General features: G+C 37.0%; 1 protein-coding gene across 3 annotated transcripts; it reads left to right on the top strand.

Moving 5' to 3' along the window:
* Positions 1-361: 361 nt before the first annotated feature.
* On the top strand, positions 362-26,328 carry RLIM (ring finger protein, LIM domain interacting). Of its 3 annotated transcripts, XM_038587736.1 has the most exons (6): positions 362-577; positions 2,360-2,423; positions 2,858-2,927; positions 16,826-17,018; positions 17,940-18,023; positions 19,332-26,328. In XM_038587736.1, exons 4-6 carry the CDS (start codon positions 16,850-16,852, stop codon positions 20,954-20,956), a joined length of 1,878 nt encoding a protein of 625 aa, XP_038443664.1. In that variant the 5' UTR covers positions 362-577; positions 2,360-2,423; positions 2,858-2,927; positions 16,826-16,849; the 3' UTR covers positions 20,957-26,328. The 3 variants fall into 3 exon arrangements, with proteins under 3 accessions (XP_038443664.1, XP_038443663.1, XP_038443665.1); XM_038587735.1 differs by lacking the exon at positions 2,858-2,927; XM_038587737.1 differs by lacking the exons at positions 2,360-2,423; positions 2,858-2,927.
* The last annotated feature ends 106 nt before the right edge of the window (positions 26,329-26,434 follow it).

Below are 26,434 nucleotides of genomic sequence, written 5' to 3'. Positions count from 1 at the left end.
ACTTAGTCTGGACCAATTGTGTGAATTGACGCCAGGTTGGACTAGTATCGCATTTCTCGCTCTCTGAAAAGGGCTTCAAGCAGTCAAGTGGTGACGTTCTTCAGTTTTCAAAAACGGGAGAGCTAAGGTTCCCACAGTTCTCAGAACGCGAATTTCTCGCCACAATTCAAAATGGCGGAGGAGGGTGGGGCCTGTCACATGGTGGGCGTCACAGCAGCTCTCCTTTTCCAGACTGCTGGCCCGCCTTGCCGCGTCGTCTGCTGCCCCCTTCTTCCTCCCGCCGAGCCTTTTCGAGGAATCGCCTGGGATTGGCTAATAGGCTGGGAGTGGGGCTGCAGGGCCGGGACGCGGCATCATCACTTCCTGTTGTGGGCTGTCGTTTCCTGTCGCTGCTTGGTAACAATGGGGAAGATAATGGCTGCCTGAGCAACGTCTCGGAGCAGGCGCTAGGCTAGAGGCGGGTCTCAACCAGCGACTCATCGGAGGCGGGCTTGAGAGCAGCGGCAGGGGAGGCGCGCAGGATCCTCAGCGGCGGCAGCAGCCAAACCGACGGAGTCGGACCCGACACTAAAACCGAGTAAGTGAAGCCTTGGGAAATCCTCTTGAGAAATGGATGGAGAGCGAGGGAAAGACAGCGGAGCTGCAGCTGCCGTGTTCTCTCAAAATGGCCTGAGTCCCGCGTTGTGGCGGACGCTCAGCACCGCCTCCGGACCCCAGGCGCTGATTGCTGCGGGGGGCTCCGTGGCGTAGTCGCCGCTGCCATTTTAGTCACAGTCTCTTGAAGAAGGGGAAGGAGGTGGGTAGTACTTCCTCTCCGTGGCGGTGCGAGCCAAAGCCGGGGGCCCTCCACAGTCTGGAGAAATTGGGGGAGGCGATTTTTGAGTGTTGGCCTCAGGCGTGAGAATCTTTGATAGTCTTAAATTTTTCTCTTTGGTTATCTGGAGGCGTCCCTCGCCTTCCCATCCCCCCTTTTATATGGCGGGCTTGGGTTTGGGAAAAGGGGGAAATATCAGTCTGCTCTAAGTCAGCTGCTGGGAACTCTTGGGCCTTAGATTTCCCAGGATTTGCAAAACCCCATTTTGAGCCCTTTTGCTGGGTACTATCAATTAGGCGCCCCCTGGGGCCACGATGACATCTTCCCTGAGGATCCGGGGCAACTGTGGTTTTGCTCCCTTACTCAATAACCCTGGCATAGCCCTTGCCAGATATCACTGCAAGGATCCCCTGAAAAGGCAGGGAAAAGCCATTGCGTGTTGTTTTTTCCCTGGGTAAGGGTGGGAATTGGGCCAAATGATTTTCAACTTAATTTCCGTTCAATCCGGCAACAACCCAACCCCTCCCCCCTCAAAGAGAAAAGCCTAAGGGTCTCGGCTTTTGCGGGCGGTACCTGCCACGTACGCCATAGCTTTAGTAACTAGTATTAACCGGTTGGGCTTCTGCTTCCTGAATACTCAGTCCCTTTTTCCCTTATGCTGATTAATTTCAAGATGGAGGAGACAGCCACGTTCCTTCCCTAGACAGTTTCCCCATACTTATTCCACAGGTTACTCTGGGAATCTGAGGCCTAGCAGTCTTGTTATTTAGGTCATTCTTTTTGTTTGGGGGCAAGAGGAAGCATTTATATCAGGTTGTCATCCACCATTTGCGAGGTCCCACATTAATTTTTTGGTGCAAATAAAGAGCCCGCATTTCCTCAATCAGAATTAACCGCAGTCGCTTTGGATGATTGAAGGGAGGAAGAAATAAATGTACTATAGTCGTTTCTACTACTAGAAACATGTATTTGATTCTTCCTCATTAAAGACAAAATTACTCATATCACCCTATCAGGTACGTTATGTCCATCCTGAATGACTTGCGACCAGGCAGGCACAATTAGAGCCCTCCAAAAATCAGTTTTCTAGATTATAAAAATAAAGTACCCAGGAAGACCAATCCAGATGCTTTTTAAAGTATGATTTAGGAAACTGTTGCACTGAAAAATGTTTCATTCTTTAGCCTAAGTATCTTGATGATCTTTCATACTTTAGTTTCTCCATAGACTACTGTAATGTGCCAAGTAAGTCCTTGAAAGTATCAGAATCTGAAAATATTACTGGTTTGAAAAAGAAAGGCCTATTTTAAGCAAGCTTATATTAAAAGGTAGATTGGCTTTCAGCCTTTAAAGAAAATCTGATATCTAACACAAGATTCCTGGTTTCCTCTGACCTTCTCCATCTTCCCAAATATCCTAATTAGGTTGGGTTATGGGGTGTGTAACTTAAGATATATAGGATGTGTTTTTTTGAGGATGTGTCTATTTCATAGAAAATGTGTATCTTATGAAAGAGGAAGAATAATGGATTCTTTTTTTTTCTAGAGCAGAGAGTGAAGAAAACTAAAATCCAGTTTATTGTATTACAATACTATGTCATAACAGTCAGGTAATTTATTTTTTGTTGCGTCTCCTGATGATTTATGTGTAGAATGCATGTTTAAAAATATTTATTTTGTATTGCAGGCCCTGTAATTGGATGGGCTTATTTGATATATGTTTATTGGTGTTGGGCATTTTTCATAATGAGAATGGGTATTTTTCATTGGGAATTCAAAGGGTAGTGTGTCTGAATAACTGAAACTCTGCTAGTGTTTATCTGTGAATTTTCCTCTTTTAAAATAATGTCTGAAGTTTACCAGTACCCATATAAAACAGAAAGAACAAAATAGAAATTTGCTGCTTTAAATCATTGTTGGTGGGATGGGTCTAAATAAATAGCGTTTAAATGTTCATTGAATAACTAAATGAAATATCAGTAGAATATCTTGCAGGAATGTAATCTTACATTATTTTGTGTGGTGTTCATTTTTTTCCTTTAAGATCCAAAATGTCATAATTAATATATAATACTCTGATATTAACTCCTTTCATCATCATCATCATTGTTAAGGTAAGCACATAATTTATTGCCTTAACCAGGATGCTTTTTTTATGCCAACAGGTGCAAACCTGTATTGTGCCAAGCAAACGGGGATGGAGTTAGCCTAAATTCATAACTAACTTGAATGCTTATGTGCTGTGTCCTGTGCTTCACATGCATGACTTTATAATCTTCACAGCAAAGCCTTGTGAGGATATTAGCTGTTTTACCTAGTTAACTGAGACTCAAGGAAGTTAAACATTTTGTCCTCAATTAAATAGCTAATAAGTAGTAGAGCCCCCATTTTAACCCAGGTCTCTCTGATGCTGAAGTCACTAAACTTTTATGCCTCTAGACTTAATTGCTCTCTAATTAGATTGAAAAAGGAAAGAAAATAAAATTTGTAATTAAAGAATGTGTAGGTTATGTCATATCCAAAACTTTTGTTCCCACTTAAAGGGAATCTGCTTTATGATGCAGGTGACACTTTTTTTTTAGCAATTTCCCTCTCCCCTTCTTTGTGAAATGTTTTTAAGGAAAAATGGTTTTAAGAAATAGCTTAATGTAATGATATCCAGAAATGTTGTGCTGGTTGGATATATTCTTTCAGGTTAGCTAACATGTGAGGACTTAATACAGTAGGTCAAATGGGACGTCTGCATCTATGGAATTATAAATATATTTTTACATAGCCTTAGTAGATTGCAAAATAGAGCAAATCACTCACCAGCTTCTTGTGTTTTGAGTTACCATAGAGTAGATAACAAATTAGAAATGAAAAGTTCTCTCTCAAATCTAGACCCAATGAGGTGCTAGAATTTTGGGCCACTGCCTATGACATGTTTCTCTTTTGTAAGTCTACTTCCTTATCATCTCTATAACACATAGATTTCCAAAACCTTATGACCCATCGATTTCACAAAGTATCAGTTTACATAATCCATAGACATTTTGAAGAAAGCAGTTATACTTCCATGTCTTTTTTCCTTTATTATTTTTCCCACCCTTGAATATGGAAATTTCCCAGATAATCAAACATTTCATTTTTCCTGTCATCAGTTGAGGTTTTATTTTTTTTTAATATGAAAATCTTGGCAGTTTTGAACAATTCAGGAATATGTTTATGAATTTGTGGTTTTGCTTCTAAAGTGTATGGTTGATCTTTTTGTTGTAGATTTTCTGACCCAAGACTTTAATTTCATTAGTTATAGCAGTACCTACATATGTGTGAGACAAATATCTATAGACAGTTCATGGTGTGTATATAGATTTGTGGACCTTTTGCAATAATTTCATGACTACAGATTGGGCTGCCATTATAACATTTGTATGGTGGTGAACATGATACTTTGTAGGAGGAAGGAGATACTTGTGTTCAATATTTTAAACTTTATTTAGAATGAAGAATGAATGGTTTCTTTCCTCTCACTCTTCACTTAACTGTAGGGAAAAAGAAGTTAACTCTTAATTACAATTTTCATTTTTTTATTGACCAAAGTTCCTGTTAATGTCAATTGCATCTAAGGTGACCATATTAATTTATCCAAGCTGGAATGCTTTTGAGAGTGAAAGAGGACCGTATTAATAATTACTATGGGACAACAGGTGTAGATTGCCATTCTTCTGGACAAACTGGGGACATATGGTGACTTGTTATCATTTCTATGTAGGAACACTGGTTCAGGAAGCACAGTTGTCAGCATGTTTGGTTTTGTAACAAAACTGTTTTCCTCAAATAACATAACAGTCATTTGTATAGGTAATGCTTTCTTTTTTTTTGGTCAAGAGATTTTAATTTTAAAGATTCGCTTCACTTACTAAGAAGTTAATTTTTGATGGAAAGCTCATGTTCTTAAATTAGTACCTTATCGATTAACACCAAAATTGCTGGTAATCAGTGATTTTACATTAATAACTTTTTTTTAAACACATGAACATTTTGTTTTTTTTTTTTTTTGACTTCTTGGGACTAATGAGAAGGCAGAATCGAGTTTGTGTGGGTTAAGACCAAATTCTAATTTAGTAACATAGCTCAATAAAAAAAGAACATGAAATGGGTAATCGAAGATTAAATTTACTTTCTAAAGTACTTGAGTGAACAGAAATGTCATTAATGGTTTTCTTTTTTAACTAACTTGTTCCTATGAATTGATAGCATTTGATTTGTTTGATCTCTGTCCTCTGATTCGTTGATGTTCTTATTAATAGTCTTTCGATTTAACTGTTTTAGAGGATTTGTAATAGAACTGTTTGTGAGCTGCAAGTCAGTAGACTTCCTGCCAAGAGATGAGACACATGAGGGACATTTCTGAATCCTTTTTTTCCCCTGCTGTCCTTTTCAAGTGGTAACAATAGAAGAATATAAAGGAGGCTCGAGTAACACGGCCATGCAGATACTATTTTATAATATTGTATTGCTATAATAGCATCAACAGTGGTAGAAATCTTGGTAGCATCTTTTGACAGGCCACTATTGGAAATAATAAACAAATTGTGTGGGTGGTGACAGACCTCATGCAATGGGTAAAGGTAGTGAAATATCACCCTGTTCTGTTTTTTTTTTTTTTTTTTTTTAGAGAGGGATGCTTTATATATGTTTTGAAAAAAGTAAGATAGTCACAAAAGAGAGACAGAAGGGCATAAGTGAAATGGTAGCAAGAAAAGCACAGCTTTTTAAGCTTATATCCTAGTTATTCATGTTGTTTCTTAAGCTTTATTTTTGACCTATTATCATAATGTGACCTGGGCTATATTTTATTCATAGTCACAGATTCATAGAGCTGGAAGGTACCTTATGGATGGTTTTAATCCAGTGCTCTTAATATTGATGAAGATCCTGAGGCACAAGAGATTAAGTGAATTGACCAAATTTACATAGGGTTAATGTTATAGCCAAGACTAGAACCCAGTATCTCCTTTTTTTTTTTCTTTTCACAGAACCAAATTCCACCCTTTTACTGATAGGATAAAAAAAAGCTATCTGATTGTCAGTCATCTTTTATTTGTTTTGTTACAAATCTGTAAAATTTTAATTAAACATTTTGTATATAAAGAATTCTCAACACTTTTGGAGGCTATATACACACAATGGTACTTTATATTGTGACCTCAAATTCAGTGGTTCTTTGTAATTTGACTTTTTAAAAAACTGCATGAGGTATTTTTTATTTTGGCAATGGTATTATTGAACTATTTATTGACAAGTATCACATGTCATTAATTTTCGTTTATTTGAGGTTCTTCATGAAGCTCTGTTGCAAAGTGATGCTTGTTCTTTTTCAGTATGATACATTTTATGTTGCTACTATCTTTTTTTTTAATTGGCATGTTCTGCTTTAGAACACTATTGAGCTGGGAGCTTTTATGAACACAAAAGATGAATATGCTCAAGATACTTTGGTAGTTAGTTGATTCTAAGTTACCTTGATTCTTCCTTCCCACATACCTTTTTGTTTTTAAGAAGAGATGATTTCTTCCAGACTTAATAGATGTGGCTTATTTTTAAATTAATATTCACACAAGCATTTGAATTTCAGAATTTAGTTTTATATAAGTCTTTTGTTGAACAGTATTTTGGTACCTTGAGTTTCCTTCATTGGATACTATGATGCAGTATGTCTATTGAATATATATGTGTGCTTAGCACCATGTCTCTTGCCCCATTAGTAGTGAAAGATATGGTTTAAGTAACTTTTCACCCTAATGTAACAAAATTGCATTTTTAAAGTTTGGAGTACATGGATGAAGAGAATTAATGAGAGACTTTTAACAGTGGTCAGAAACATATAATATACTAATATATAATAATGACTATAGAAGAAGTTGAGATCACTAACAGTGCTTTAAAATTCTCAAGGTGAATAAAATCTGTCTTAAATTCCCTGATTACAGAATAAACCTCAGGTTTGGTTTTCTTACTGGCTTGTCCTCGCTGGAGTTAATTTACCTGACACAGTCATACATTCATTGACCAAATGAGTAGTTTTTGAAATGACTGGGCAAAATTTCCAATTTGGCTGCATGTTTCCAGGATTGAATTTGGATATATTGGCACACAGTACTCTGAAAGAAATAAGGTTAATAAAATAGGCTATTTTTTGTTTTTAAAACAAAAATACTAAAACTTGACTTATTCAAAAGTAAGTCCTGCTTGGTTCATATTGCTTATAAAAGATATTTTGTTATTTTGGGAGTTTTCATACCAAGAGTGAACATGGTATAAACAGCTCATAGTGAGGTTGAATACTTTCGACATGCCTATTGGGATGGAAGGAATGTGTTTTAAGGTATGTAGTTTTGGGATATTATTGGGAGGTGGTTGTTCATTCAGTGAAAAGTTGACTGGATTTGGAATTAGGAGACCTGGATTTAATTACTGGCTCTTTCTACGTATTAGCCACATGGCCTTTGGCAAATCACTTTCTCTTTCTATACTTCTGTTAGGTATAAAATATAGGTGACTATTCCTACTTTATAGGATTGTTGTAAGGATTAAATGAAATATATATGGAGGGCCTGTGTAAATAAATGGTGGTGGGTATTGCTTATAACTAGGAAGAGACCCAAGTGACTTAACAGTTAAATATTTGTTCTCTTAAATTGTTCTGTTGGTAAGCTTTTATAGAAATATTAAGTTTAAAAGTGTCTGATGTTAATTATATACCTAATCCACAATTTTTTACTTAACCCACATGAATATTATAACTGAAAGTAAGATAACTAAATATAGAGTTAAGATCCTCTCTTTTATAATGAAAGAAGGAGCCCAGGAACGTGGGAGGATTCTTCTTTCCTTTTAGTAGTTAATTTTTTTAAAAAATTTTATTTATTTATTCATGGGAGACACACCAAGAGAGGCAGAAACATTGGCAGAGGGAGAAGCAGGCTCCCTGCAGAGAGCCCGAAGTGTGACTCCATCCTAGGACTCCAGGATCACTCCCTGAGCCAAAGGCAGACCCCCAACCACTGAGTAGTTAAATTGGAAATGTATTGCAGTGTCCACCATAAAAGTAGAATCGAGAGACCCATTTTGGTAACAATTCTTTATTAAAATTTGACACCAAAATGGAGAGAGCACTATATTTGATCATTTGAATTATGATGTCCTGACATCTTTAGCGTGTTTAACTGTTAAAATGTTCATTTTCACTTACCAGTAGTGATACTACATCTACCAAGGGCTGAACTTGTGACTTAAATTTATTATATTTTTTTCATTTTGTGCCACTTAGGTAATAAAGGGACTGCTTAAAATAAGACCAAACTCATGGGTGGGTGGGGTGTATGTAAAATTATTTTACAAGGCATTTGAGGACATTGCTTACATTCAGGATTCCCCCCCCCCTTTTTTTCCCAAAATGAAATTCCTTCTAGTCCAGGGGAGCCATGTCAGTGCTGAAATCTCTTGCCCCCCCACCCCCCTCGCCCAGCCTAGGAGAAATGCAGTTAGGCAGACAGGAGGCAAGAGTAGGGAGGCAAATCAGATTTTTCTCTCCTTGTCCCCTAACCAACTACAAGAAACAAACTGCTTCTTTAATGGGAATCTATACCTTAGCAAAAACATTGTGTTCTGTTTAATGAAGTCTTGCTGGTCTGGTTGCAGTTTTGAAATAAATAAGTGTGTTGCAGGGATGTCATGTGGGAAAATCATTTTCCTTGATTTTCTCTGGTATATATATGAGAAGGGGAAAGGAGAAAAGGATGTGATTGTGGAAGTAATAGTAATTTGGACAATCGTGTAGTAATTTGGACAATCGTGTTGCTTTGTGAGTGTGTCTCATTGTTAAAATGTTGAATTTAGAGATAAAATTAAACCAAGATAAAAATTCTTGCATGGACTACACTAACCTGTAAGTTCACCAGGCAAGAGCTGTTTAGTCAACAGTCCCTAAAATCACAGTGTCAGTAGGGTCTTGTATAGATGTATAATGTTTTATCTCTACTTGACATGTAGGAAATGATAGAAATTCTCAAAGGTTAGGAATGAATCTTGAAGATTGGTGAGCATAGGAAAGAATCATCTATTCCATGTGAATTTGTAGAATATTCAGCATTATTTTATGTTTGGAAAACATAAAGAGGATATAGAAGTAGTGGATTTATAGAGTATGAAAAATATAGTGGGAACACATTGAAAGTCTTCCCTTAATGTGGGATTTCTCTACCTTACAAACATTTTTTTTTTCAAATTGCACTGCCCAGTGGGATAGCCACTAAGCACGTGAAATGTCACCAGTGTAACTGTGGAGCTGAACTTTTCGTTTTCTTTAATTTTAACTAAGTTAAATAAAAACTGAAGGAGTGTGTATTTTCTCATTAAATACAACTTTGTTCTTTTGGCAGGACTACATTTTACTTTAACCATTGAAAATTTAGTGTCCAACTTGAGATGTATTGTGAATATAAAATACCGCATTTCAAGACTTAAGTATTAAGAAAAGAATATAAAACATCTAATTTTTTATAATGAGAACATGTTAACATGATACTTCGGTGTTGGGTATATAAGATTACTAACATTATTTCAAAGATAGAAAAGACCGGGACGCCTGGGTGGCTCAGCGGTTGAGTATCTGCCTTCAGCTCAGGCCATGATCCCGGGTCTGGGGTCTGGGGATCGAGGCCCACGTCAGGCCCCCTGCGAGGAGCCTGCTGCTTCTTTTGTCTGTGTCTCTGCCTCTCTCGTTCTCTGAGTCTCTCATAAATGAATAAATAAAATCTTTTTTTTTTTTTTTTAAAGAAAAGACCATGTAAGGCACAAAGTGCCACTCTTAGTGGCTCAGACAAACACTGTGCAGGTATGGATGAGAAAATTGCTAGCCGAGCAAGTAATAGCTTCTTAGGAGGTAAGATTTCATTGAACCTGAAATGAGGGGAGACTAAGAAAGGGCTGAGGGAACAGGGTTAGTTGAAGTGTAAAGGTAGTGAAGTACAAGGTGTATTGGAGGGCAGAGATGGAACCCCTTAAGTGAATTGGTCTTGTCAAAGTGTTACAACAAAATTATGGCGCTGGAATATGTAGCTATTTTAATAGGACCCTAGGCCCAGAATAGAAAACCAGGAGACATTCCCATCCTTAATGACATTTTAGTTCAAAGGGTCTTTTGAAGTCAGTCTATTCAAACTCCTAGCTAATAAGGAATCTCCTCTTAATATCCTGCCTGTGCTTGAATGTTTCCAGAGAATGCGTAGTTTGCTTGCTTCAAGAGGCTGGTGGCATCTCCACTTTTGGACAGTTTGTTAGAGCTTTGTATTAAAAGAATTTTCTGCTTCCATATTTCTTCAGCTATTGTCCCTGGTGTGATTCTGTGGTTCTGCTCTTTCATGCTATAACTGTAAACATTTGACATTGGTGATCATGCCCATTTTTAGTCTTGTCTTCAGGCTAGATATCTCCAGGTAATTCAGCATTTCCTTTTTGGTGTTCCCTAGCTTATCATCTTGGTCACTCTAGATCTGAACAACAGATTATAGTGGGTCTGTTACTCCTTTTATTTAAATACTGTGATCTATGAAAGCACCAGGAGACTCTCTTAGGTTCCATAGCAGGTCAAACAGGCTTTTTATTGACTTCTGTTAACTTAAGAATCTTCAGATCTTCTTCATGTGAACTGCTTTTTTCACAGGAGTTGGTTTCCCCCCTACTCTGTACTCTTACTAGGGGTTATTTTAGTTTGACAGTCCTTCATAAAGCATTCAGGATAGCACATTTTATCAACATTTTTGTTGATTTCAGCTCATCCTCATAATCCACTGAGAATTTAGGGCATTATTTATCATAAACATACATCTTCATTACTAATTCCCAGCTTTGAGTTGCTTAGATTTGGTTAGCATGTCTTTGATATGGTTCTTTTTTAAATGCTGAAGACAGGACTGTTTGCAGGTTAACATTGCTTTGAGGGTGGTGTTTGACAGCTGTGAATCTGTTAAACTGTATTGTCTTCATGCTCTTTGCTACTCATGCCGTGCTTCTTATGATCAGCAGCATCAGCAGCACTTGGAGGCTTATTTAAAATGCAGGTTCTCAGGCCCCATCCCAAATCTACTGAATCAGAATCTTTTTTAAAATTTGCCATGTGATTCACTCATATGCTGAAGTTACAGAAGTGCTGACTTTAGCTTACATTTCTCCGTGACGCTAAGGATGTAAAATCTTCTCAGACTCTGCAGAAGTCAAGCCAGACTAGTCAACAGTGTTATCCTTACATGTTCCTGTCAAAGAGATTCTCAACCCTAACTGCACAATAGAATTCTATTGTAGAATAGAATTTTTAAAATATTGCTAGCTGGCCAATTCCAGAGAAAGTTTCCCAGGTGATTCTAATGTGCAAATCAAGGTTGAGAACTATTCCTCTGTCACGCAAATAAGGTTAATTTGGCAGTGAACCCCACTTCTGGTGAACAAATTTTCTACTACATGTTTGCTATATATCTGATAGTCTTTACAGAATTTCCCCCTAGGTTTATTGTCAGATTTTGCTATGCTAAGTTGATAGACTTCACTCTATTTGAAGATTATTAGGTCATTTCTAAATCTAGTATTTTTAGTGTCTTTTCAGTTCTCTGTGATTTCTCAAAGATTAACATTAGAAGTTTTGCAGTTTGGGGTCTTTATTCTCTTTGAGAAGTTTGTTTTTCCATGGTTTACCCCTGGAAAGTGATTCTCCTTGTTGAATAAAATAGAAACAAAACAGAAGTTAGGTTCTTCTACCTTTCATCCTTTGTTAATATACCAACTCCCCCACCTACTCAGTACAAGACCCTTTTCTTGTTTCAGACTACGTCTTTCAAAGCCATTTTAAAAATCTCCCATATTTTTGTAAGTTTCTGTTCCATATGGGCTTTAACCTCCCTGACACTCTTCTTCAGATTTTATGCCATTCTTATAACAGTCCTTCGTGTGTGAGTTTTCTGTTATCTTTGGTTCATGTCCTTCAAATGTCAGAACTTTTCAGACATTTCTGTTGTCTTTCAAGATTTTTGTTTTGAAAGCCTTTCATCCCTACTGAGTTGTACTTTTTTATAAATTATTTTTGGGGCACCTGGGTGGCTCAGTTGGCTAGGTGTCCGGCTCTTGATTTTGGCTCAGGTCATTATCAGGATTGTGAGATGGAGCCTCGCATCAGGCTCCTCATGGAGCCTGCATAAGAATCTCTCCTCTCCCTCTCCCTCTTCCCTGCCCCATGCTCTCTCTCAAAAGAAAATTTATAAATTATTTTTAGAACTATTTACTGATCCTTCACAAGTGGACTTTGTCCTAACTTTCATGTTGTTAACTTTAAAAATAGTAAGTGCTTAAGAACATAAGTGAATATTACTGGTGGTTTTATTTGGTTTGAAGAATTATGGCTGAAGTTTCTTTTTCCTTTATGCTTTTCTGTATTTTTTTTAAGTTAGCTGCTTACTGTTCCCAATACAAAATTGTATTCCTTAGCTACATATGGAAAATTTTGGCTTTCTTCTGTTTGTTTTTTACTTTTCATTGCCTGACCTATATAACTTTAAGCTGTTGATTTCCAGTCTTCTTAAAGTTTCAAGTTCTAAAAACCAGACAGGTAGAGAAGCTTGTTTTGTTTGTTTGTTTTACTATCTGAAAGAGGGTTTGTTTTTATTTTTGTCTTTAGTATTGAATTGTGAACATCCAGATACTTCATGTGTTGTGGTGGGATTAAATCTTAGCACCAATATAGATTACCTCTTCCACAATCAGATTTGCATATTTTCATGGAATTAACTTTTTTTTTTTCATTGTGATCTTAAGGTCAAACTGGCGTTGAAAGAAGAACTAGAGGATGAAATACTTTGTTTGGCATCTTATTTTAGATTGCTTACTACTGTTGTCTTCATTGGTGTGGTTGGTTGAGAGTAATAGAAAAGCCAGGTAGTAATTTGTTCTTTTGCTTTGCTGATCAGAAAATAAAATTGAGGGATCCCTGGGTGGTGCAGCGGTTTGGCGCCTGCCTTTGGCCCAGGGCGCGATCCTGGAGACCCGGGATCGAGTCCCACGTCGGGCTCCCGGTGCATGGAGCCTGCTTCTCCCTCTGCCTGTGTCTCTTGCCTCTCTCTCTCTCTCTCTCTCTCTCTCTCTCTCTCTCTCTCTCTATCTATCATAAATAAATAAAAATTAAAAAAAAGAAAAGAAAATTGAGCATATTACATAGTAACTTAGAAAGAGAAGCCCAAATTTCTACAAAGTTTTTCTTGATAAAACTCAAAATGTAGTAATAATGATGATGGGGTAGTGTTTTGTAATTTAGGTTTAATAACAAGAAGAATGGCATTCTTTTTTGGAGGGATAATGTTTTGCTTAATCAGGGCTAAATATATTCCTCATCAAAACTATTTGCAGATACTCATCTCGTGTTACTGACTTGAAATGAGATTTTCCATATCTCCTTTTTTTTTAAAGATTCTATTTATTCATGAGAGACACACACACACAGAGAGAGAGAGGCAGAGACATAGAGGGAGAAGCAAGCTCCTCACAGGGAACCTGATGTGGGACCCAATCCCGGGATCACTCCCTGAGCTGAAGGCAGACACTCAACCACTGAGCCACCCAGGCATCCCATCAATATCTCATTTTTGGTAATGTCTTTCACACATAGAGGTACAAGAAAATCTTGAAGATATTGCAGGTTCAATTCCAAACTAACATAATAAGCAAATATTGCAGTAAAACAAGTCAAATGAATTTTTTGGTTTCCCAGTGCATATAAAAGTTACGTTTACACTATACTGAAGTCTGTGAAGTGTACAATAGCATTATGTCTAAAAAGCAATGCAGAGCTTAATTTAAAAATGCCTTAGTGCTAAAAAAAATGTTAACCGTCATTTGAACTTTCAGTGAGTCATAGTCTTTTTGCTGATAGAGGTTCTTGCCTTGACATTGCTGCAGCTTCTACATCAGCACTTGCTGCTTCACTTTGCACTTTTATGGTATGGAGATGACTTCTTAAGCCTCATGAACCCACCTTTGAGCTTTTCTTGTGCACTCTCCTTACCTCTCTCAACCTTCATAGAATTGAAGAGAGTTTCGGCCGTTGCTCTGGATTAGACTTTGGCTTAAGGGAATGTTGGGGCTGGTTTGATCTTCCTATCCAGACCACTGAAACTTTCTCCATATCAGCAATAAGGCTGTTGCACTTTCTTATATCATTCATATATTCACTGAATTTCAGCTTTAATTTCCTTCAAGAACTTTTCCTTTGCATCCACCATTTGGCTGTGGCTTTTTGGCTTATCATGGCTTTTGACATGGCTTCCTCACTAAGCTTAATCGTTTCTAGCTTTTGATAAGAAGTGGGGGAGGTGTGATTTTTCCTTTCATCTGTACACTTAGAGGCCATTGTAGGTTTATTAATTGGCCTAATTTCAATATTGTGTCTCAGAATAGGGAAGCTCAAGGAAAGGGAAGGAGACAAGGGAACAGGTGGAGCAGTCAAAAACACATCTATCCGTTAAGTTTGCCGTCCTATATGGGTATGGTGCATGGCACCCCAAAAACAATTACAACATCAAAGATAACTGATCGTGGATCACCATAACAGCTATGATAATGATGAAAAGCTTGAAATATTCCAGTAATTACCAAAATGTGAGACAGAGATATGAAGTGAACTAATGCTGCTAGAAAAATAGCACCAGTAGACTTGCTCCCTGCAGGGTTGTCACAAAGCTTTCAGTTCATTAAAAAACAGTGTCTGAAGCACAACAAAACGTGATATACCTATATTGCTATGTTATCAATACTTGTGGATATCTATCCATATATTTATCCCTTAAAGAAGGCATCTATAGAATTCATTTGATATTTACCTTTTAGTGTATCATTACACAGCAGTTATCACTTTTATTTTTTTAATTGAAGTTCGATTTGCCAACATACAGTGTTAACACCAAGGGCTCATCCCATCAAGTGCCCTCCTCAGTGCCCGTCACCCAGATACCCCATCCCCACGCCCGCCTTCCCTTCCACTACCCTTTGTTTGTTTCCCAGAGTTAGGAGTCTCTCATGTTTTGTCTCCCTCTCTAATTTTTCCCATTTTCCCTCCTTTCCCTTAAAATCCCTTTCACTATTTCTTATATTTCCTGTATGAGTGAAGCCATATGATGATTGTCCTTCTCTGATTGACTTAAATCAAGGTTAGGTGGAAACTCCTCAGATACATAATTAAATGGATTTTGAAATAAGGAAATTTTCTTTGTACTTGAAATAAAGTCCGAAAAAAGCTTCTGGAACTGTAATTTGTGCTTAGAAAATAAATCTGCTACAAATTTGTATGGGAATGGAGCTCTTGTTTCTTTGATGGCATAAGAAGTGCATAAAGCAGCTTGCTTGACGTGATTCCAGTGTTGTTAAAATGATTTTACTGCAGTATGTTTTGCATATAGGTGCTGTTATCAAGTAGCAGAGCAAGTTAGGATATTCAGCTTCTATTTATGACAAATTCAGAGAACTGGTGATGGTTGAGTCCACAATAAAATTCACCATTAACACTACTGGTTCAGTAATGTGATAGATTCAGATAGTTTCTACAAACTATCTGCTGATGAATAATACAAGGAATAACCATAGACTTTAAGCACCTTACATTTTCACAAGCTTTATGAATTTGTCCAACTTGTCTTTTGCTGCTTTACACATACAGTTGCCACCTCTTCAGTTACAACACATCTTAGCAGACTCCACTTCAAACTGTATGTAGTGTTTTTACTCAACTTTTTTGAAATACCACCTGAAGTTGCTCCATGCAGATTATTCATAGAGGCTACTTTATAGTTACTTCAAACTTCTGGAGTAATCAACACTTGATTCTTTGAATAAACAACTGAATAGTATCAATTACATTTGTTGACTCATCAAGGGCCAAGAAAAAACACTCAAAATCATTTGCTGTCTCATTTTTCAATCAATTATGACATATCACAATATCCTGGGGTTTTTAAGCAACTGTTCTCACCAAAAGGCTAATAATCAACTTTATTTCCTCTGGACACATTTCTTTAGCTTCTGCAGTCAGGCACAGTTTTAATTAATTCACCATCAATAATACAGCTTTTCTTGCATAGCCAACAAACAAGCAACTTGGAAACTTACTGTGATTGAAGCCTTGTCTTTTATCCTTATGAGAAAATATTTTGTGTTGAGATATTTTATTTTAAATTTTCCAATTTTTCGGACTGTAATTTTTCGGACTTTTGTGATGAATACTTGATCTGATCACATGAACATGTATATTACATTAGCACAGTTAAGTAGTGTCATTGCATACTAAACTCAGTCTTTTCCATCTCACAACAGAATAATCCATACTATGCCTTTAAGAGTGACATTCAAAGTACACTTTTGCTTCATTTGACATGAGAATGTGCCAGTAATTTCTTAAAATGTCATAGTATGGTGAAATGCACAGCACTTGAAATGCTGTCAGGTTACATAACTGCAATTTATAAGGCACAGGTCATCACCAGTACAAAGCAGTGAGAGTGCCACATTCCATCTATTTGGCTCTGCCATCGTAGCACAGAAGTAGTCACAGACAGCGTGTAAATGAATGTATATGACTGTATTTCAATAAAACTTGATGAACACTGGAATTTGAATTTCAAACATCACAAAACATTTCCCTTTTGTAAAAAACAGTCTTTGAAAGTGTAAAAACCATTCTTTGATCTCAAGGAAAAAAATAGGCACCAGGGTGGATTTTGGCCCATGGGCCGTAGTTTGCAAATTCCTGACCTACTTTTTTCCTAATATAACAGCGCTTTTTCAGGAGTTTTTCTTTTATGAAATTTTATTCATATGAGATCTTAAAATTCACATCTTGACCTGCATTCTGGATTTTCACATAATTAAAAGTGTTCTACAGAGCACATGCTAACTTTTGTTTTCAAGATTGGATTGATCTCCTTTCTCCTTTTAGATAATTTTCCACTTGTTCATCAAGATGGAAAGCTCAGATTCTAACGATAAAGGAAGTGGTGATCAGTCTGCAGCACAGCGCAGAAGTCAGATGGACCGATTGGATCGGGAAGAAGCTTTCTATCAATTTGTAAATAACCTGAGTGAAGAAGATTATAGACTTATGAGGGATAACAATTTGCTAGGCACCCCAGGTATGTGATGTGTAAAGATTTATATATGTAAATTACTGGTTTTTTAAAAAAATCACTTATTTTAAAAATCTGTTTCTTCAGCCATTATGAAGTATGATTTTAATGCAGTGGATACAGAATGACATTATTGCTGTACTTACTGCCTGGTTCTGTTCATTCCTATTTGCAATTATCCTATATCATATTTTTCAGTTAAGAATTATATTATGAACTTAGAGCAAGCTGAATTGAAAAAGTGGAACTTAACAATATTTTTATTTTTAGTTAGCTTTATTTGATTTACTAGAGATAAATCTTAAGGGTGGAAGAGCTAATGGGAATGTTAGTTCCTAGGACAGACTTCTTTTTTTCTTATTTCTGATTCCAAGATTATGTTCCAGTCATAATCCTCCAAAGCTGTCCTTGGGTAAAATAGTCAGTTTAGGACTTTGTGCTTGGTGATTCTTTTTTGCCAAGTTAGGTCCCATTTGATCCTGATTAAAATTCATTATCTCCGGTGCTCCTCCATTCTATTTAGTTCTAACCTTTGAGTTATTGTATACATTTTAAAACGTAAGGTGTTAGGAGAGGGAGTGCATTTTGAGCCAACCATACCAGACTTGAATCAGGATGCTGAAGTTGGTATTCTGGCCCTGCCATTTCTTAATACATCAGTCTATCACTTAGTCTCAGTTTCCTTATTTTAAAATGCAGATAATAATTTCCACCTCCCAGAGTTAGAGTTTAAAAGCGTGGGATAAAAAAAAAATAAAAAAAAAAAATAAAAGCGTGGGATATCGTATGCAAAAGCACTTAGTAAACTGGAAAGAAACTTGGCATAAATTGTAATGTCATGCCCCCAAAGAAGTAAATTTTATCCAGGTTCCTACTCCATCGCCATTTTTATTTGTAATTTGGCAAACATTTCTAAACTATTTTCAGGTGAAAGTACTGAGGAAGAGTTGCTGAGAAGACTACAACAAATTAAAGAGGGCCCACCACCACAAAACTCAGATGAAAACAGAGGTATATTTTGTTTTGGGTGGGGGTGGGTAGGGGCTGAAGTAGATCAGGAACTACTGGAAATGTCAGCCAAAGATTATCCAGAAACAGGACAAATTAATTTAGTGCTAAGGAACTGTTAACAAAAAAGAGAACTGGCATTTTCTTGGTATTTGGCGAAAATGTCAACATGTTTTTTTTTTCTGCTTCACCTTTGAGTTTATATTAATTGAGACATAGTGAAAAATGGCCTATTTAAATGTGTTGGATTTTTTTTTTATTTTGCATCTCCGTTGAAATTTCCTCCCACCTACTGAATTATTTCTTCCTTATAAACATGTGCACTTTCCACCAGCAGAAAGAAATGCTGTATTCTCTAACCTGATGGTTCTCAATGGATTATATCTCCACCCCTGTCCCAGGGACACTGGCAATGTCTTTAGACATTTTTGGTTGTTGTCACAGCTAGGGGTTTGCTACTAGTATCTAGTGGGTGGAGGCCAAGGATGCTGGCAAACATCACAACATACTAAAACTCATTAACAGCGCAGCCCCCACAACAAAGAATTATCTGGCTCAAAATGGAAATAGTGCCACTGTTGAGAAATCCTGCTTTTAATTTGAAGTAGGATTGTAGGAAATTTCACTGTCTGACATAGGCTATAATAATAATTTGGTTCTTGAGCATGCCATTATATATACCATGCTAGGTGCAAACTGTTCATTTGGTCTGATCTCTAATTTTGTGTTAATTTAAAATCTTGGCAATAAAGTATTAGAATACTTTTGAAGCAGTAAGCCCTGTTTCTATTTTTGCAGTGGCCACAGCAGTCTTGTATTTTAAAAGTCCTGTATTATCAAAGGCACTTAAGTCAGGATCCTAGAGGAAATGTAGACTAATGAAAATTTGACAAAAATGCAATTTGAACTAAAATACTAGCCCTGTACCCTAACTGGCATTTACCTTGTTTGATTAATGTTTTGACAGTGGACTCAAAAAATGTCTTCTGACAGTCCACAGTGGTATCATAAGCTCTGTATATGATGAAATACTGAAAATAGACTTCCTCCTGATTCCCTTTAGATAAACTTTCCCTAAATTTCTTTAGGAATAGCTTGCTCTTTCAAAATGGAATTGGAAAAAAATGGAATTGAAAGATTCCTGCCTTTACTTGCAAATCTATGCAGTATAGTTCACAAAAATCTGTAAATGTGAAATCTATTCAGAATCTTTGTCCTTTTTTTCTAACACAGTTTCAGAGTACTATTACATGATTGTCCTAATTTTAGTAGTTCCTGTTTCTCCCTCTTCCCTCCCTTTTTTAAAAACAGGTGGAGACTCTTCAGATGATGTATCTAATGGTGACTCTATAATAGACTGGCTTAACTCTGTCAGACAAACTGGAAATACAACAAGAAGTGGGCAAAGAGGAAACCAATCTTGGAGAGCAGTGAGCCGGACTAATCCAAACAGTGGTGATTTCAGATTCAGCTTAGAGATCAATGTTAACCGTAATAATGGGAGCCAAAATCCAGAGAATGAAAATGAGCCATCTGCAAGACGTTCTGGTGGAGAAAATACAGACAACAGCAGCCAAAGGCAAGTCGAAAATCCACGATCTGAACCAACATCCACAAGGCCATCCAGATCAGAACGAAATTCAACTGAAGCGTTAACGGGAGAAGTCGCACCTACCAGAGGTCAGAGAAGGGCAAGAAGCAGGAGTCCAGATCATCGGAGAACCCGAGCAAGAGCTGAAAGAAGTAGGTCACCTCTGCATCCAATGAGTGAAATTCCACGAAGATCTCATCATAGTATCTCATCTCAGACTTTTGAGCATCCTTTGGTGAATGAGACCGAGGGAAGTTCTAGAACCCGGCACCATGTGACATTGAGACAGCAAATAAGTGGACCCGATTTGCTAAGTAGAGGTCTTTTTGCAGCTTCTGGAACAAGAAATGCCTCCCAAGGAGCAGGTTCTTCAGACACAGCCAGCAGTGGTGAATCTACAGGATCAGGACAGAGACCTCCAACCATAGTCCTTGATCTTCAAGTAAGAAGAGTTCGTCCCGGGGAATACCGGCAGAGGGATAGTATAGCTAGCAGAACTCGGTCAAGGTCTCAGACTCCAAACAATACCGTCACTTACGAAAGTGAACGAGGAGGTTTTAGGCGTACATTTTCACGTTCTGAACGGGCAGGTGTGAGAACCTATGTCAGTACCATCAGAATTCCGATTCGTAGAATTTTAAATACTGGTTTAAGTGAGACTACATCTGTTGCAATTCAGACCATGTTAAGGCAGATAATGACAGGTTTTGGCGAGCTAAGCTATTTTATGTACAGTGATAGTGATTCAGAGCCTAGTGGCTCAGTCTCAAGTCGAAATGTGGAAAGGGCAGAGTCACGGAATGGAAGAGGGGGTTCTGGTGGTAGTAGCAGTTCTGGTTCCAGTTCGAGTTCCAGTTCGAGTTCCAGTTCAAGCTCCAGTTCTAGTTCCAGTTCCAGTCCTAGTTCCAGTTCCAGTGGTGAAAGTTCAGAGACTAGCTCAGAGGTGTTTGAAGGCAGTAACGAAGGAAGCTCATCATCAGGCTCATCGGGTGCCAGGCGAGAGGGTCGACACAGGGCCCCGGTAACATTTGATGAAAGTGGCTCTTTGCCCTTCCTTAGTCTGGCTCAGTTTTTCCTCTTAAATGAGGATGATGATGACCAACCTAGAGGACTCACCAAAGAACAGATTGACAACTTGGCAATGAGAAGTTTTGGTGAAAACGATGCATTAAAAACCTGTAGTGTTTGCATTACAGAATATACAGAAGGCAACAAACTTCGTAAACTACCTTGTTCCCATGAGTACCATGTCCACTGCATCGATCGCTGGTTATCTGAGAATTCTACTTGTCCTATTTGTCGCAGAGCAGTCTTAGCTTCTGGTAACAGAGAAAGTGTTGTGTAATTAAGTTCTGAACTCTCAGCTACGTAGCTGGTATAGTGATGGGCAAACAGGAATCACTTGCTTTATGCCCACTTTTTGAGTGGTGCTTAAATGTAAAGTAGCAACCTGAATTGAGTCATTGCTTTCTGAATGAATCATTGTCCTTTTTCCAATTTCTGTTCCAGAATAAAAGGAAATATTTAAAAAGCAATGTTTTAGGACATAAAAATCTGATTTCAGTACCAGTAATTGATATTACTGATGATTTGTCATATATGCTTATCAGTTTTCTCCTTTGTTCTCTTAAAAGATCTGCCTTAGCAATGGCTCTTTATCTGTTTCTCACATTGATCTTTAACGTTTCCCATGCCATAGGAGAGAGGGGCAAAGGAAATTCCTAGTTTAGACTAAGTTTCAGTACGTTTCATAAGTGATTGCTTAAAGCTATACTATTCCCAGTTAATTAGTTGGCACACATTCAGCTACATGCTGAATATCATTTGTTCACCTTTCAGATGAGGTGATATTGGACGTCAGTGTAAATAACACTAAGGTTAGGATCTTCTAAGTGTGTAAGCATCTCCTAAGCCCATCACTGTGGCACACTGTAGAGTGAGCTTGTAGTTTAATTGAGATATTTATCTTGTGGAAATATTAAAAAAAAGCCTATGCTTGTGTAAGTGAAAAAATCACATTCATTTGTTTAAAAATGTAAAGCTATTTTGTAGAGGCTCAGTACTTTTCCAATGCACTGTTGTATTAATGCATTAAAAATTGTAAAGTACCATGCTTAGAAATGAAAAAAAAAACTGCTTTTTGTGAGCCAACGTAGTAAAAACCACACCAAACAAAGTACAAAGCTGCTTTTGTAAGTGTGTAGATGTCAAGAGCAGAACATATCTAGTATTTAATGTATGTGAACAGCTACTGTGACATGAAAAGGAAAGGACAGAGTGCAGAATTGAACTGCATTGAAGATACCAATGGAAACTGTATTTTTAACTTGGATTTAGGCAGGAAATGAAAGACGGGAGAAGTAAAGAAAACTGCTCTGAAGAATTTAAAATTTTTATGAAGACAGTAATCATACAGATGTGAACTGGTTTCATATGGTGAGGTCCTTGACACAGTATTCTACTTGAGCTGATGAAGTAGATTAACAAATCTGGTAGAGTTTTGGTTAAAAACAAAAAAACCACTACCACCTAGCACAAATTACGTTGATGTTTTTACAAGTCTGCTCCTCAAAAAAAGACAAAAGGAAGAAGGTGGAGGAAAGAGACTATAAACCACATTTAGCATAAGAATTGAAGTTGGTACAGATGTGTGTACTAATAGGAAAGTCTCAAATTTGCATTATTTTCGAGATTTGTCATTTAAGGTACCGGTGCACACTTGTTAATACTTCATTACTATGTAACACAGATCTAACATCTTATATTTAAAGGCCAGTTGAAGAATTAAGGGGTGTTTATCCTTTGTTGAAAGTGAATCATGTTGGGTCATTTGAGGTTCAAATTTTAATTGTGCTGCCCATATTTGAAGATGAGGCTGCTGACTCACAATCTATGGGACATGCATTTTGTGTTGCTTCCTTAATAATGAGATTAGGTTTGTGAAGAACCCCAGTACTTCTTGCCAAATTTCTCTTTTGAGGCCAGTTGGGGTTGGGATTAGTCTGACCGTGGAGGACTTGTTTGTTTATCTGGGAAAATTGGGAAAAGATAGTGGGCCCAAAGAGGAATTGAACACATCCTTGGTGTTTAAAGTGAAAACTACCCATGCTTAGTCAGATACTCTACAAAATAAACAGGCCTGCTTCAGGAATTCTCTGGCTACCTTAACTGTTATCAACTTAGCCATAAAGGTTGTCTCAAAGGTCATTCTTTCATATTTTCCTCTGGCTTTCACTCCTACCTAAGTATCAAGGAAATTAACATGTAAATATGGTAGTTGTTTACTAAGGATATGTACTGCTCTTGCAAGGAAATAATGTCCAAACAAAGCTTCACTTATTTTTTTTAATATAAGCAGATATCACTGTTTATGGCGCTTATGTAATACATTTTATCTTTTTAAAAAATTGTCCATGTAAAAGTCAGGATTCCTTTATATTTGTGAGCCTCCTTATCTCCTTTCCTAAGGGTGTAACCTACAATTCTCAGATCTGCAGGGTAGTCCTGATTGGCTAAAAATCCATTTTCCTCTTGGTATAAAATGTCCCATTATAAGGATGTTCATTTGAAATAGTTTAAGAACTGCAGCACATTCTAAGAATAAAAGTTATTGATAACAGGTACTTCCCTAACCTCTCAATATGTATTACTCATTTGTGAAGTATTAAAGTAAGAGGTAACTCCTGCAGAATGCTGGTTATGAATGTAGATATTGAAGCTATTCATAAACACTGGAAATAGAATTTTGTTTTTAGCCTTCAGTAGAGTGCACATATTGGACATGTGCATGTGGACACCTTTTTCAATAGCACTCATTAATTTCCATTGGATTGTGTAGAATGGATACAAATATTTTAGTGGAATTTGCTACTTAATTTTTTTACAAGGTCCATGACTATACTTACTAGTGTTGTGGACATTGAAGACAAGGTCATTTGTAGATGTCAGATGTACAATGGAGAACAAGAGTCTTTTTTTCCCCACCAGCATCCAAAACACGTATTCTCTTGAGGGAGCATTTTCTTTGAAAAGACTTTACATTTCATTTTGTATCTTTGCACTTTTTATTACAGAAAGGTTCTGTCTTGAAGATCAAGTTTGAACTTCATGCAGTAATAAGAACAAGAAAGAACAATGTTGGGAAATTACATTGTTCAAAGCATAGGGAAAATATTAAAACCCGAGTTTCCTTGAGTATTTCAGATATTTTTAAAAATTCACTTACTGGTATGAAGCGTTTGAGGTGTTATGTTGTTTAACTCCAAGCAGCTGACAAGGTTGAGATTTATTAGTACTAAAGCCAAAATCGAGCAAGTTAAGTTTAAAGTGTGCAGACTTTATCTATACCGACACTAGAAGACGAGTCATGTTGTTAATTTGGAATATTTGCTCTAAAAGAACACATTAGTTATACTTCAGTGGTGTTCATGGTTAATGGAGGTGGGGATTGAGAAGAGTGTTCACATTAGTGTTGGGAGTGTAGGAAATAATCAATTGTACAGTTAAGGTTTATTACCATGATTTTATGTGTGTGTGCGTGCGTGCACATGCACCACACACACATAATCTCTAAAAACATGATCATTGAGTTTATCCAAACTTTAAGATTAGGAAACTGCTTAGCTATAAGTGTTACCTCAAGTAATTTTTTTTTCCCTTGGGAAAACATGTCCTTTCTGTGCCAAGTGTTCTAATGTCAGTGTCTCAAATTGTATTCATGAAGGGTTATCACTTTCTATGCTTTTTTATTTAACCACCTGTTTCCCAGATGACCATGACTTGAAATTGGTCAAGCATCAATCATGTCTTTCAATCATTTCCCAAAATACCCATGTGATAGGGAGGTGAATGTTGCAAAATGCCTGTTAAAAGGTCACTTTTACAGCTTACTAGAATACAGTGGCACCTTGTGGTGGTTGTTGATACTTTTCTTTTAAAAATGGAGGATATTCCCCCTCCACCCCTTTTTATTCTCCTTTGTTCTTTTGTGAACAAAAAATACTAGTAATCGGCCTTGAATTTTTGAGTTTTAACTTACTGGCTTCCCTGTCAAATGTATTATCAATATTAAGTACGTAGAAGCCACATTTGCAGGGCACTTTTATTCTTTTCTTGTCTTATTATAAGACTGTGCTGACTGCTACTTTCTGAAGTATTCTGTACCTTAGTGATGCAAGAGATTGATAAGACACATATAGAAAGTGTCAGGCGTTTGTTTTTCCATTAAGCATAGTATAATTCTTCAGTATGTTTAATATTCAATAACAGTGTTGTAATTCATGGAGTTAACTAGTAAATTATATGCTTTTGAAGAACATTTGAAAATGTAAATCAACAAAAATAATCTTCATTTGGAAAGTTAAAAGTGCAAGGTCTGAGGAATGAGTATTTCACGTATTTCGAAATTGGATTTTTAGTTGAGCAAATAAGAAACAACTATGAATTAAGTACTTGCCCTTCAAAAGTTTTAACATTGTTAAATTGAGTTCTTAACTGGAACATTTCTAAAATACTATAATATTCCCAACAGGTGAGTGATCTCACTTGCTTTAGTAACTCCACTTTATATTTAAGATACAACATAGAATTCAGCTGTTATTGAAGTGTTGGAACTCTCAAGGGATAACAGTTTGTATCAGTTTTATGATTATTTTCATGTTTATATAGGTGTTTTAATTCAAATTTGAAGGAAAGGAACACTCATACAATTACAGTGAGATATTTGGTTTTGATTAGGATTTGTTTACTAAAGATCCACAAGCTGCTTTATAGTCACTTGGACTGAATGATACTTTGAATACATGCAACAAAAGTGAACCCCACCATACCACTGTGCCTCGTTATTTCAGGGTTCTTTTCAGTTCCTCATCTTGCATATTTATTCCAGTACTAAGGTATGGTTGAACCAGCTACCCAGCCTTACCTCTATTTAGTGCCCCTCTGCTAACATTCTTTTAACTGATTGATTGGTATGTATTTTAACTGTCAGGTGTTTGGATTTTACCTCTTGTTAGCTCCATTTGTCCCTGGTGCTGCTTTTAAAGATATAGGGCCATGTGATCAGGTATCAAATTGAGTAGGTACGCAGTTGGCCTGGTTATGTATCTGTGCCTGTTTTATCTTCTCCCAGGAAGAGCTGCTTTGGTATAGATGTTTACTTGGATTCATATATAAAGAATTGGGCAGCAATCTTAGAAAGCTTTCATAAGCCAAAAGAACCTGAAGGGATTTGGAGGGGGGATAGTAACAAAAGCTGCCTTTATGTCTTTGAACATGAAGCACATAAATGTATGTTCTGTAAAGACTAAAGTGATTGTTATACCAGGGCTTCCTGACCTCTGGGAGAGACTTTCAAAAAAAGCAGAAAGGAGCGCAAAGTGAAGTGAATTTGGTTGGCTTGTTTTTATCTGGTTTCTCATTTTCTTTCGATTTAAATCTGAACATAACACCCTTCTCCAATATCTATCCAGAAGACTCCTGGTTTGGAAGCCCTGTATTAAATTTTGAGAATGTACCCAGTTTTTTTTTTTTGTACAGTGCTTTATACCTGCTCAAAATTAACTTGTTTAATGCAAAACAAGACCTTGAAAGGTCAAGTCATATTAAGGCTGGTTTGATTATTAATAGTTATCTTTTAGGAAGAAGCTTTTTCCCTATGTAAGATGTCATACTGCAGATTTAAAATATAGACTATCAATAAAATGCATGAAGTGATCATTTGTGGCTGATTATCTCTCGGGTTTTTCTTTAAAAGGGAATATGATCTGATAAAGGTTCTGTTGCTTCAAACCAATGTCAAATAGACTTGATTTTTAGAATCAAG

This window comes from Canis lupus, chromosome X (genome assembly GCF_011100685.1).
Source record: "Canis lupus familiaris isolate Mischka breed German Shepherd chromosome X, alternate assembly UU_Cfam_GSD_1.0, whole genome shotgun sequence".
Taxonomy (NCBI): Eukaryota; Metazoa; Chordata; class Mammalia; order Carnivora; family Canidae; genus Canis; species Canis lupus.
Note: the sequence above shows the minus strand (reverse complement) of the source record. Positions and strands in the feature narration are given on the sequence as shown.

Coding starts and splice junctions, on each gene's coding strand:
- RLIM (XM_038587737.1), top strand. CDS start 16,850: ATGGAAAGCTCAGATTCTAACGATAAAGGAAGTGGTGATCAGTCTGCA. Junction 17,019..17,939: donor CAATTTGCTAGGCACCCCAG/GTATGTGATGTG, acceptor AACTATTTTCAG/GTGAAAGTACTGAGGAAGAG. Junction 18,024..19,331: donor AAACTCAGATGAAAACAGAG/GTATATTTTGTT, acceptor TTTTAAAAACAG/GTGGAGACTCTTCAGATGAT.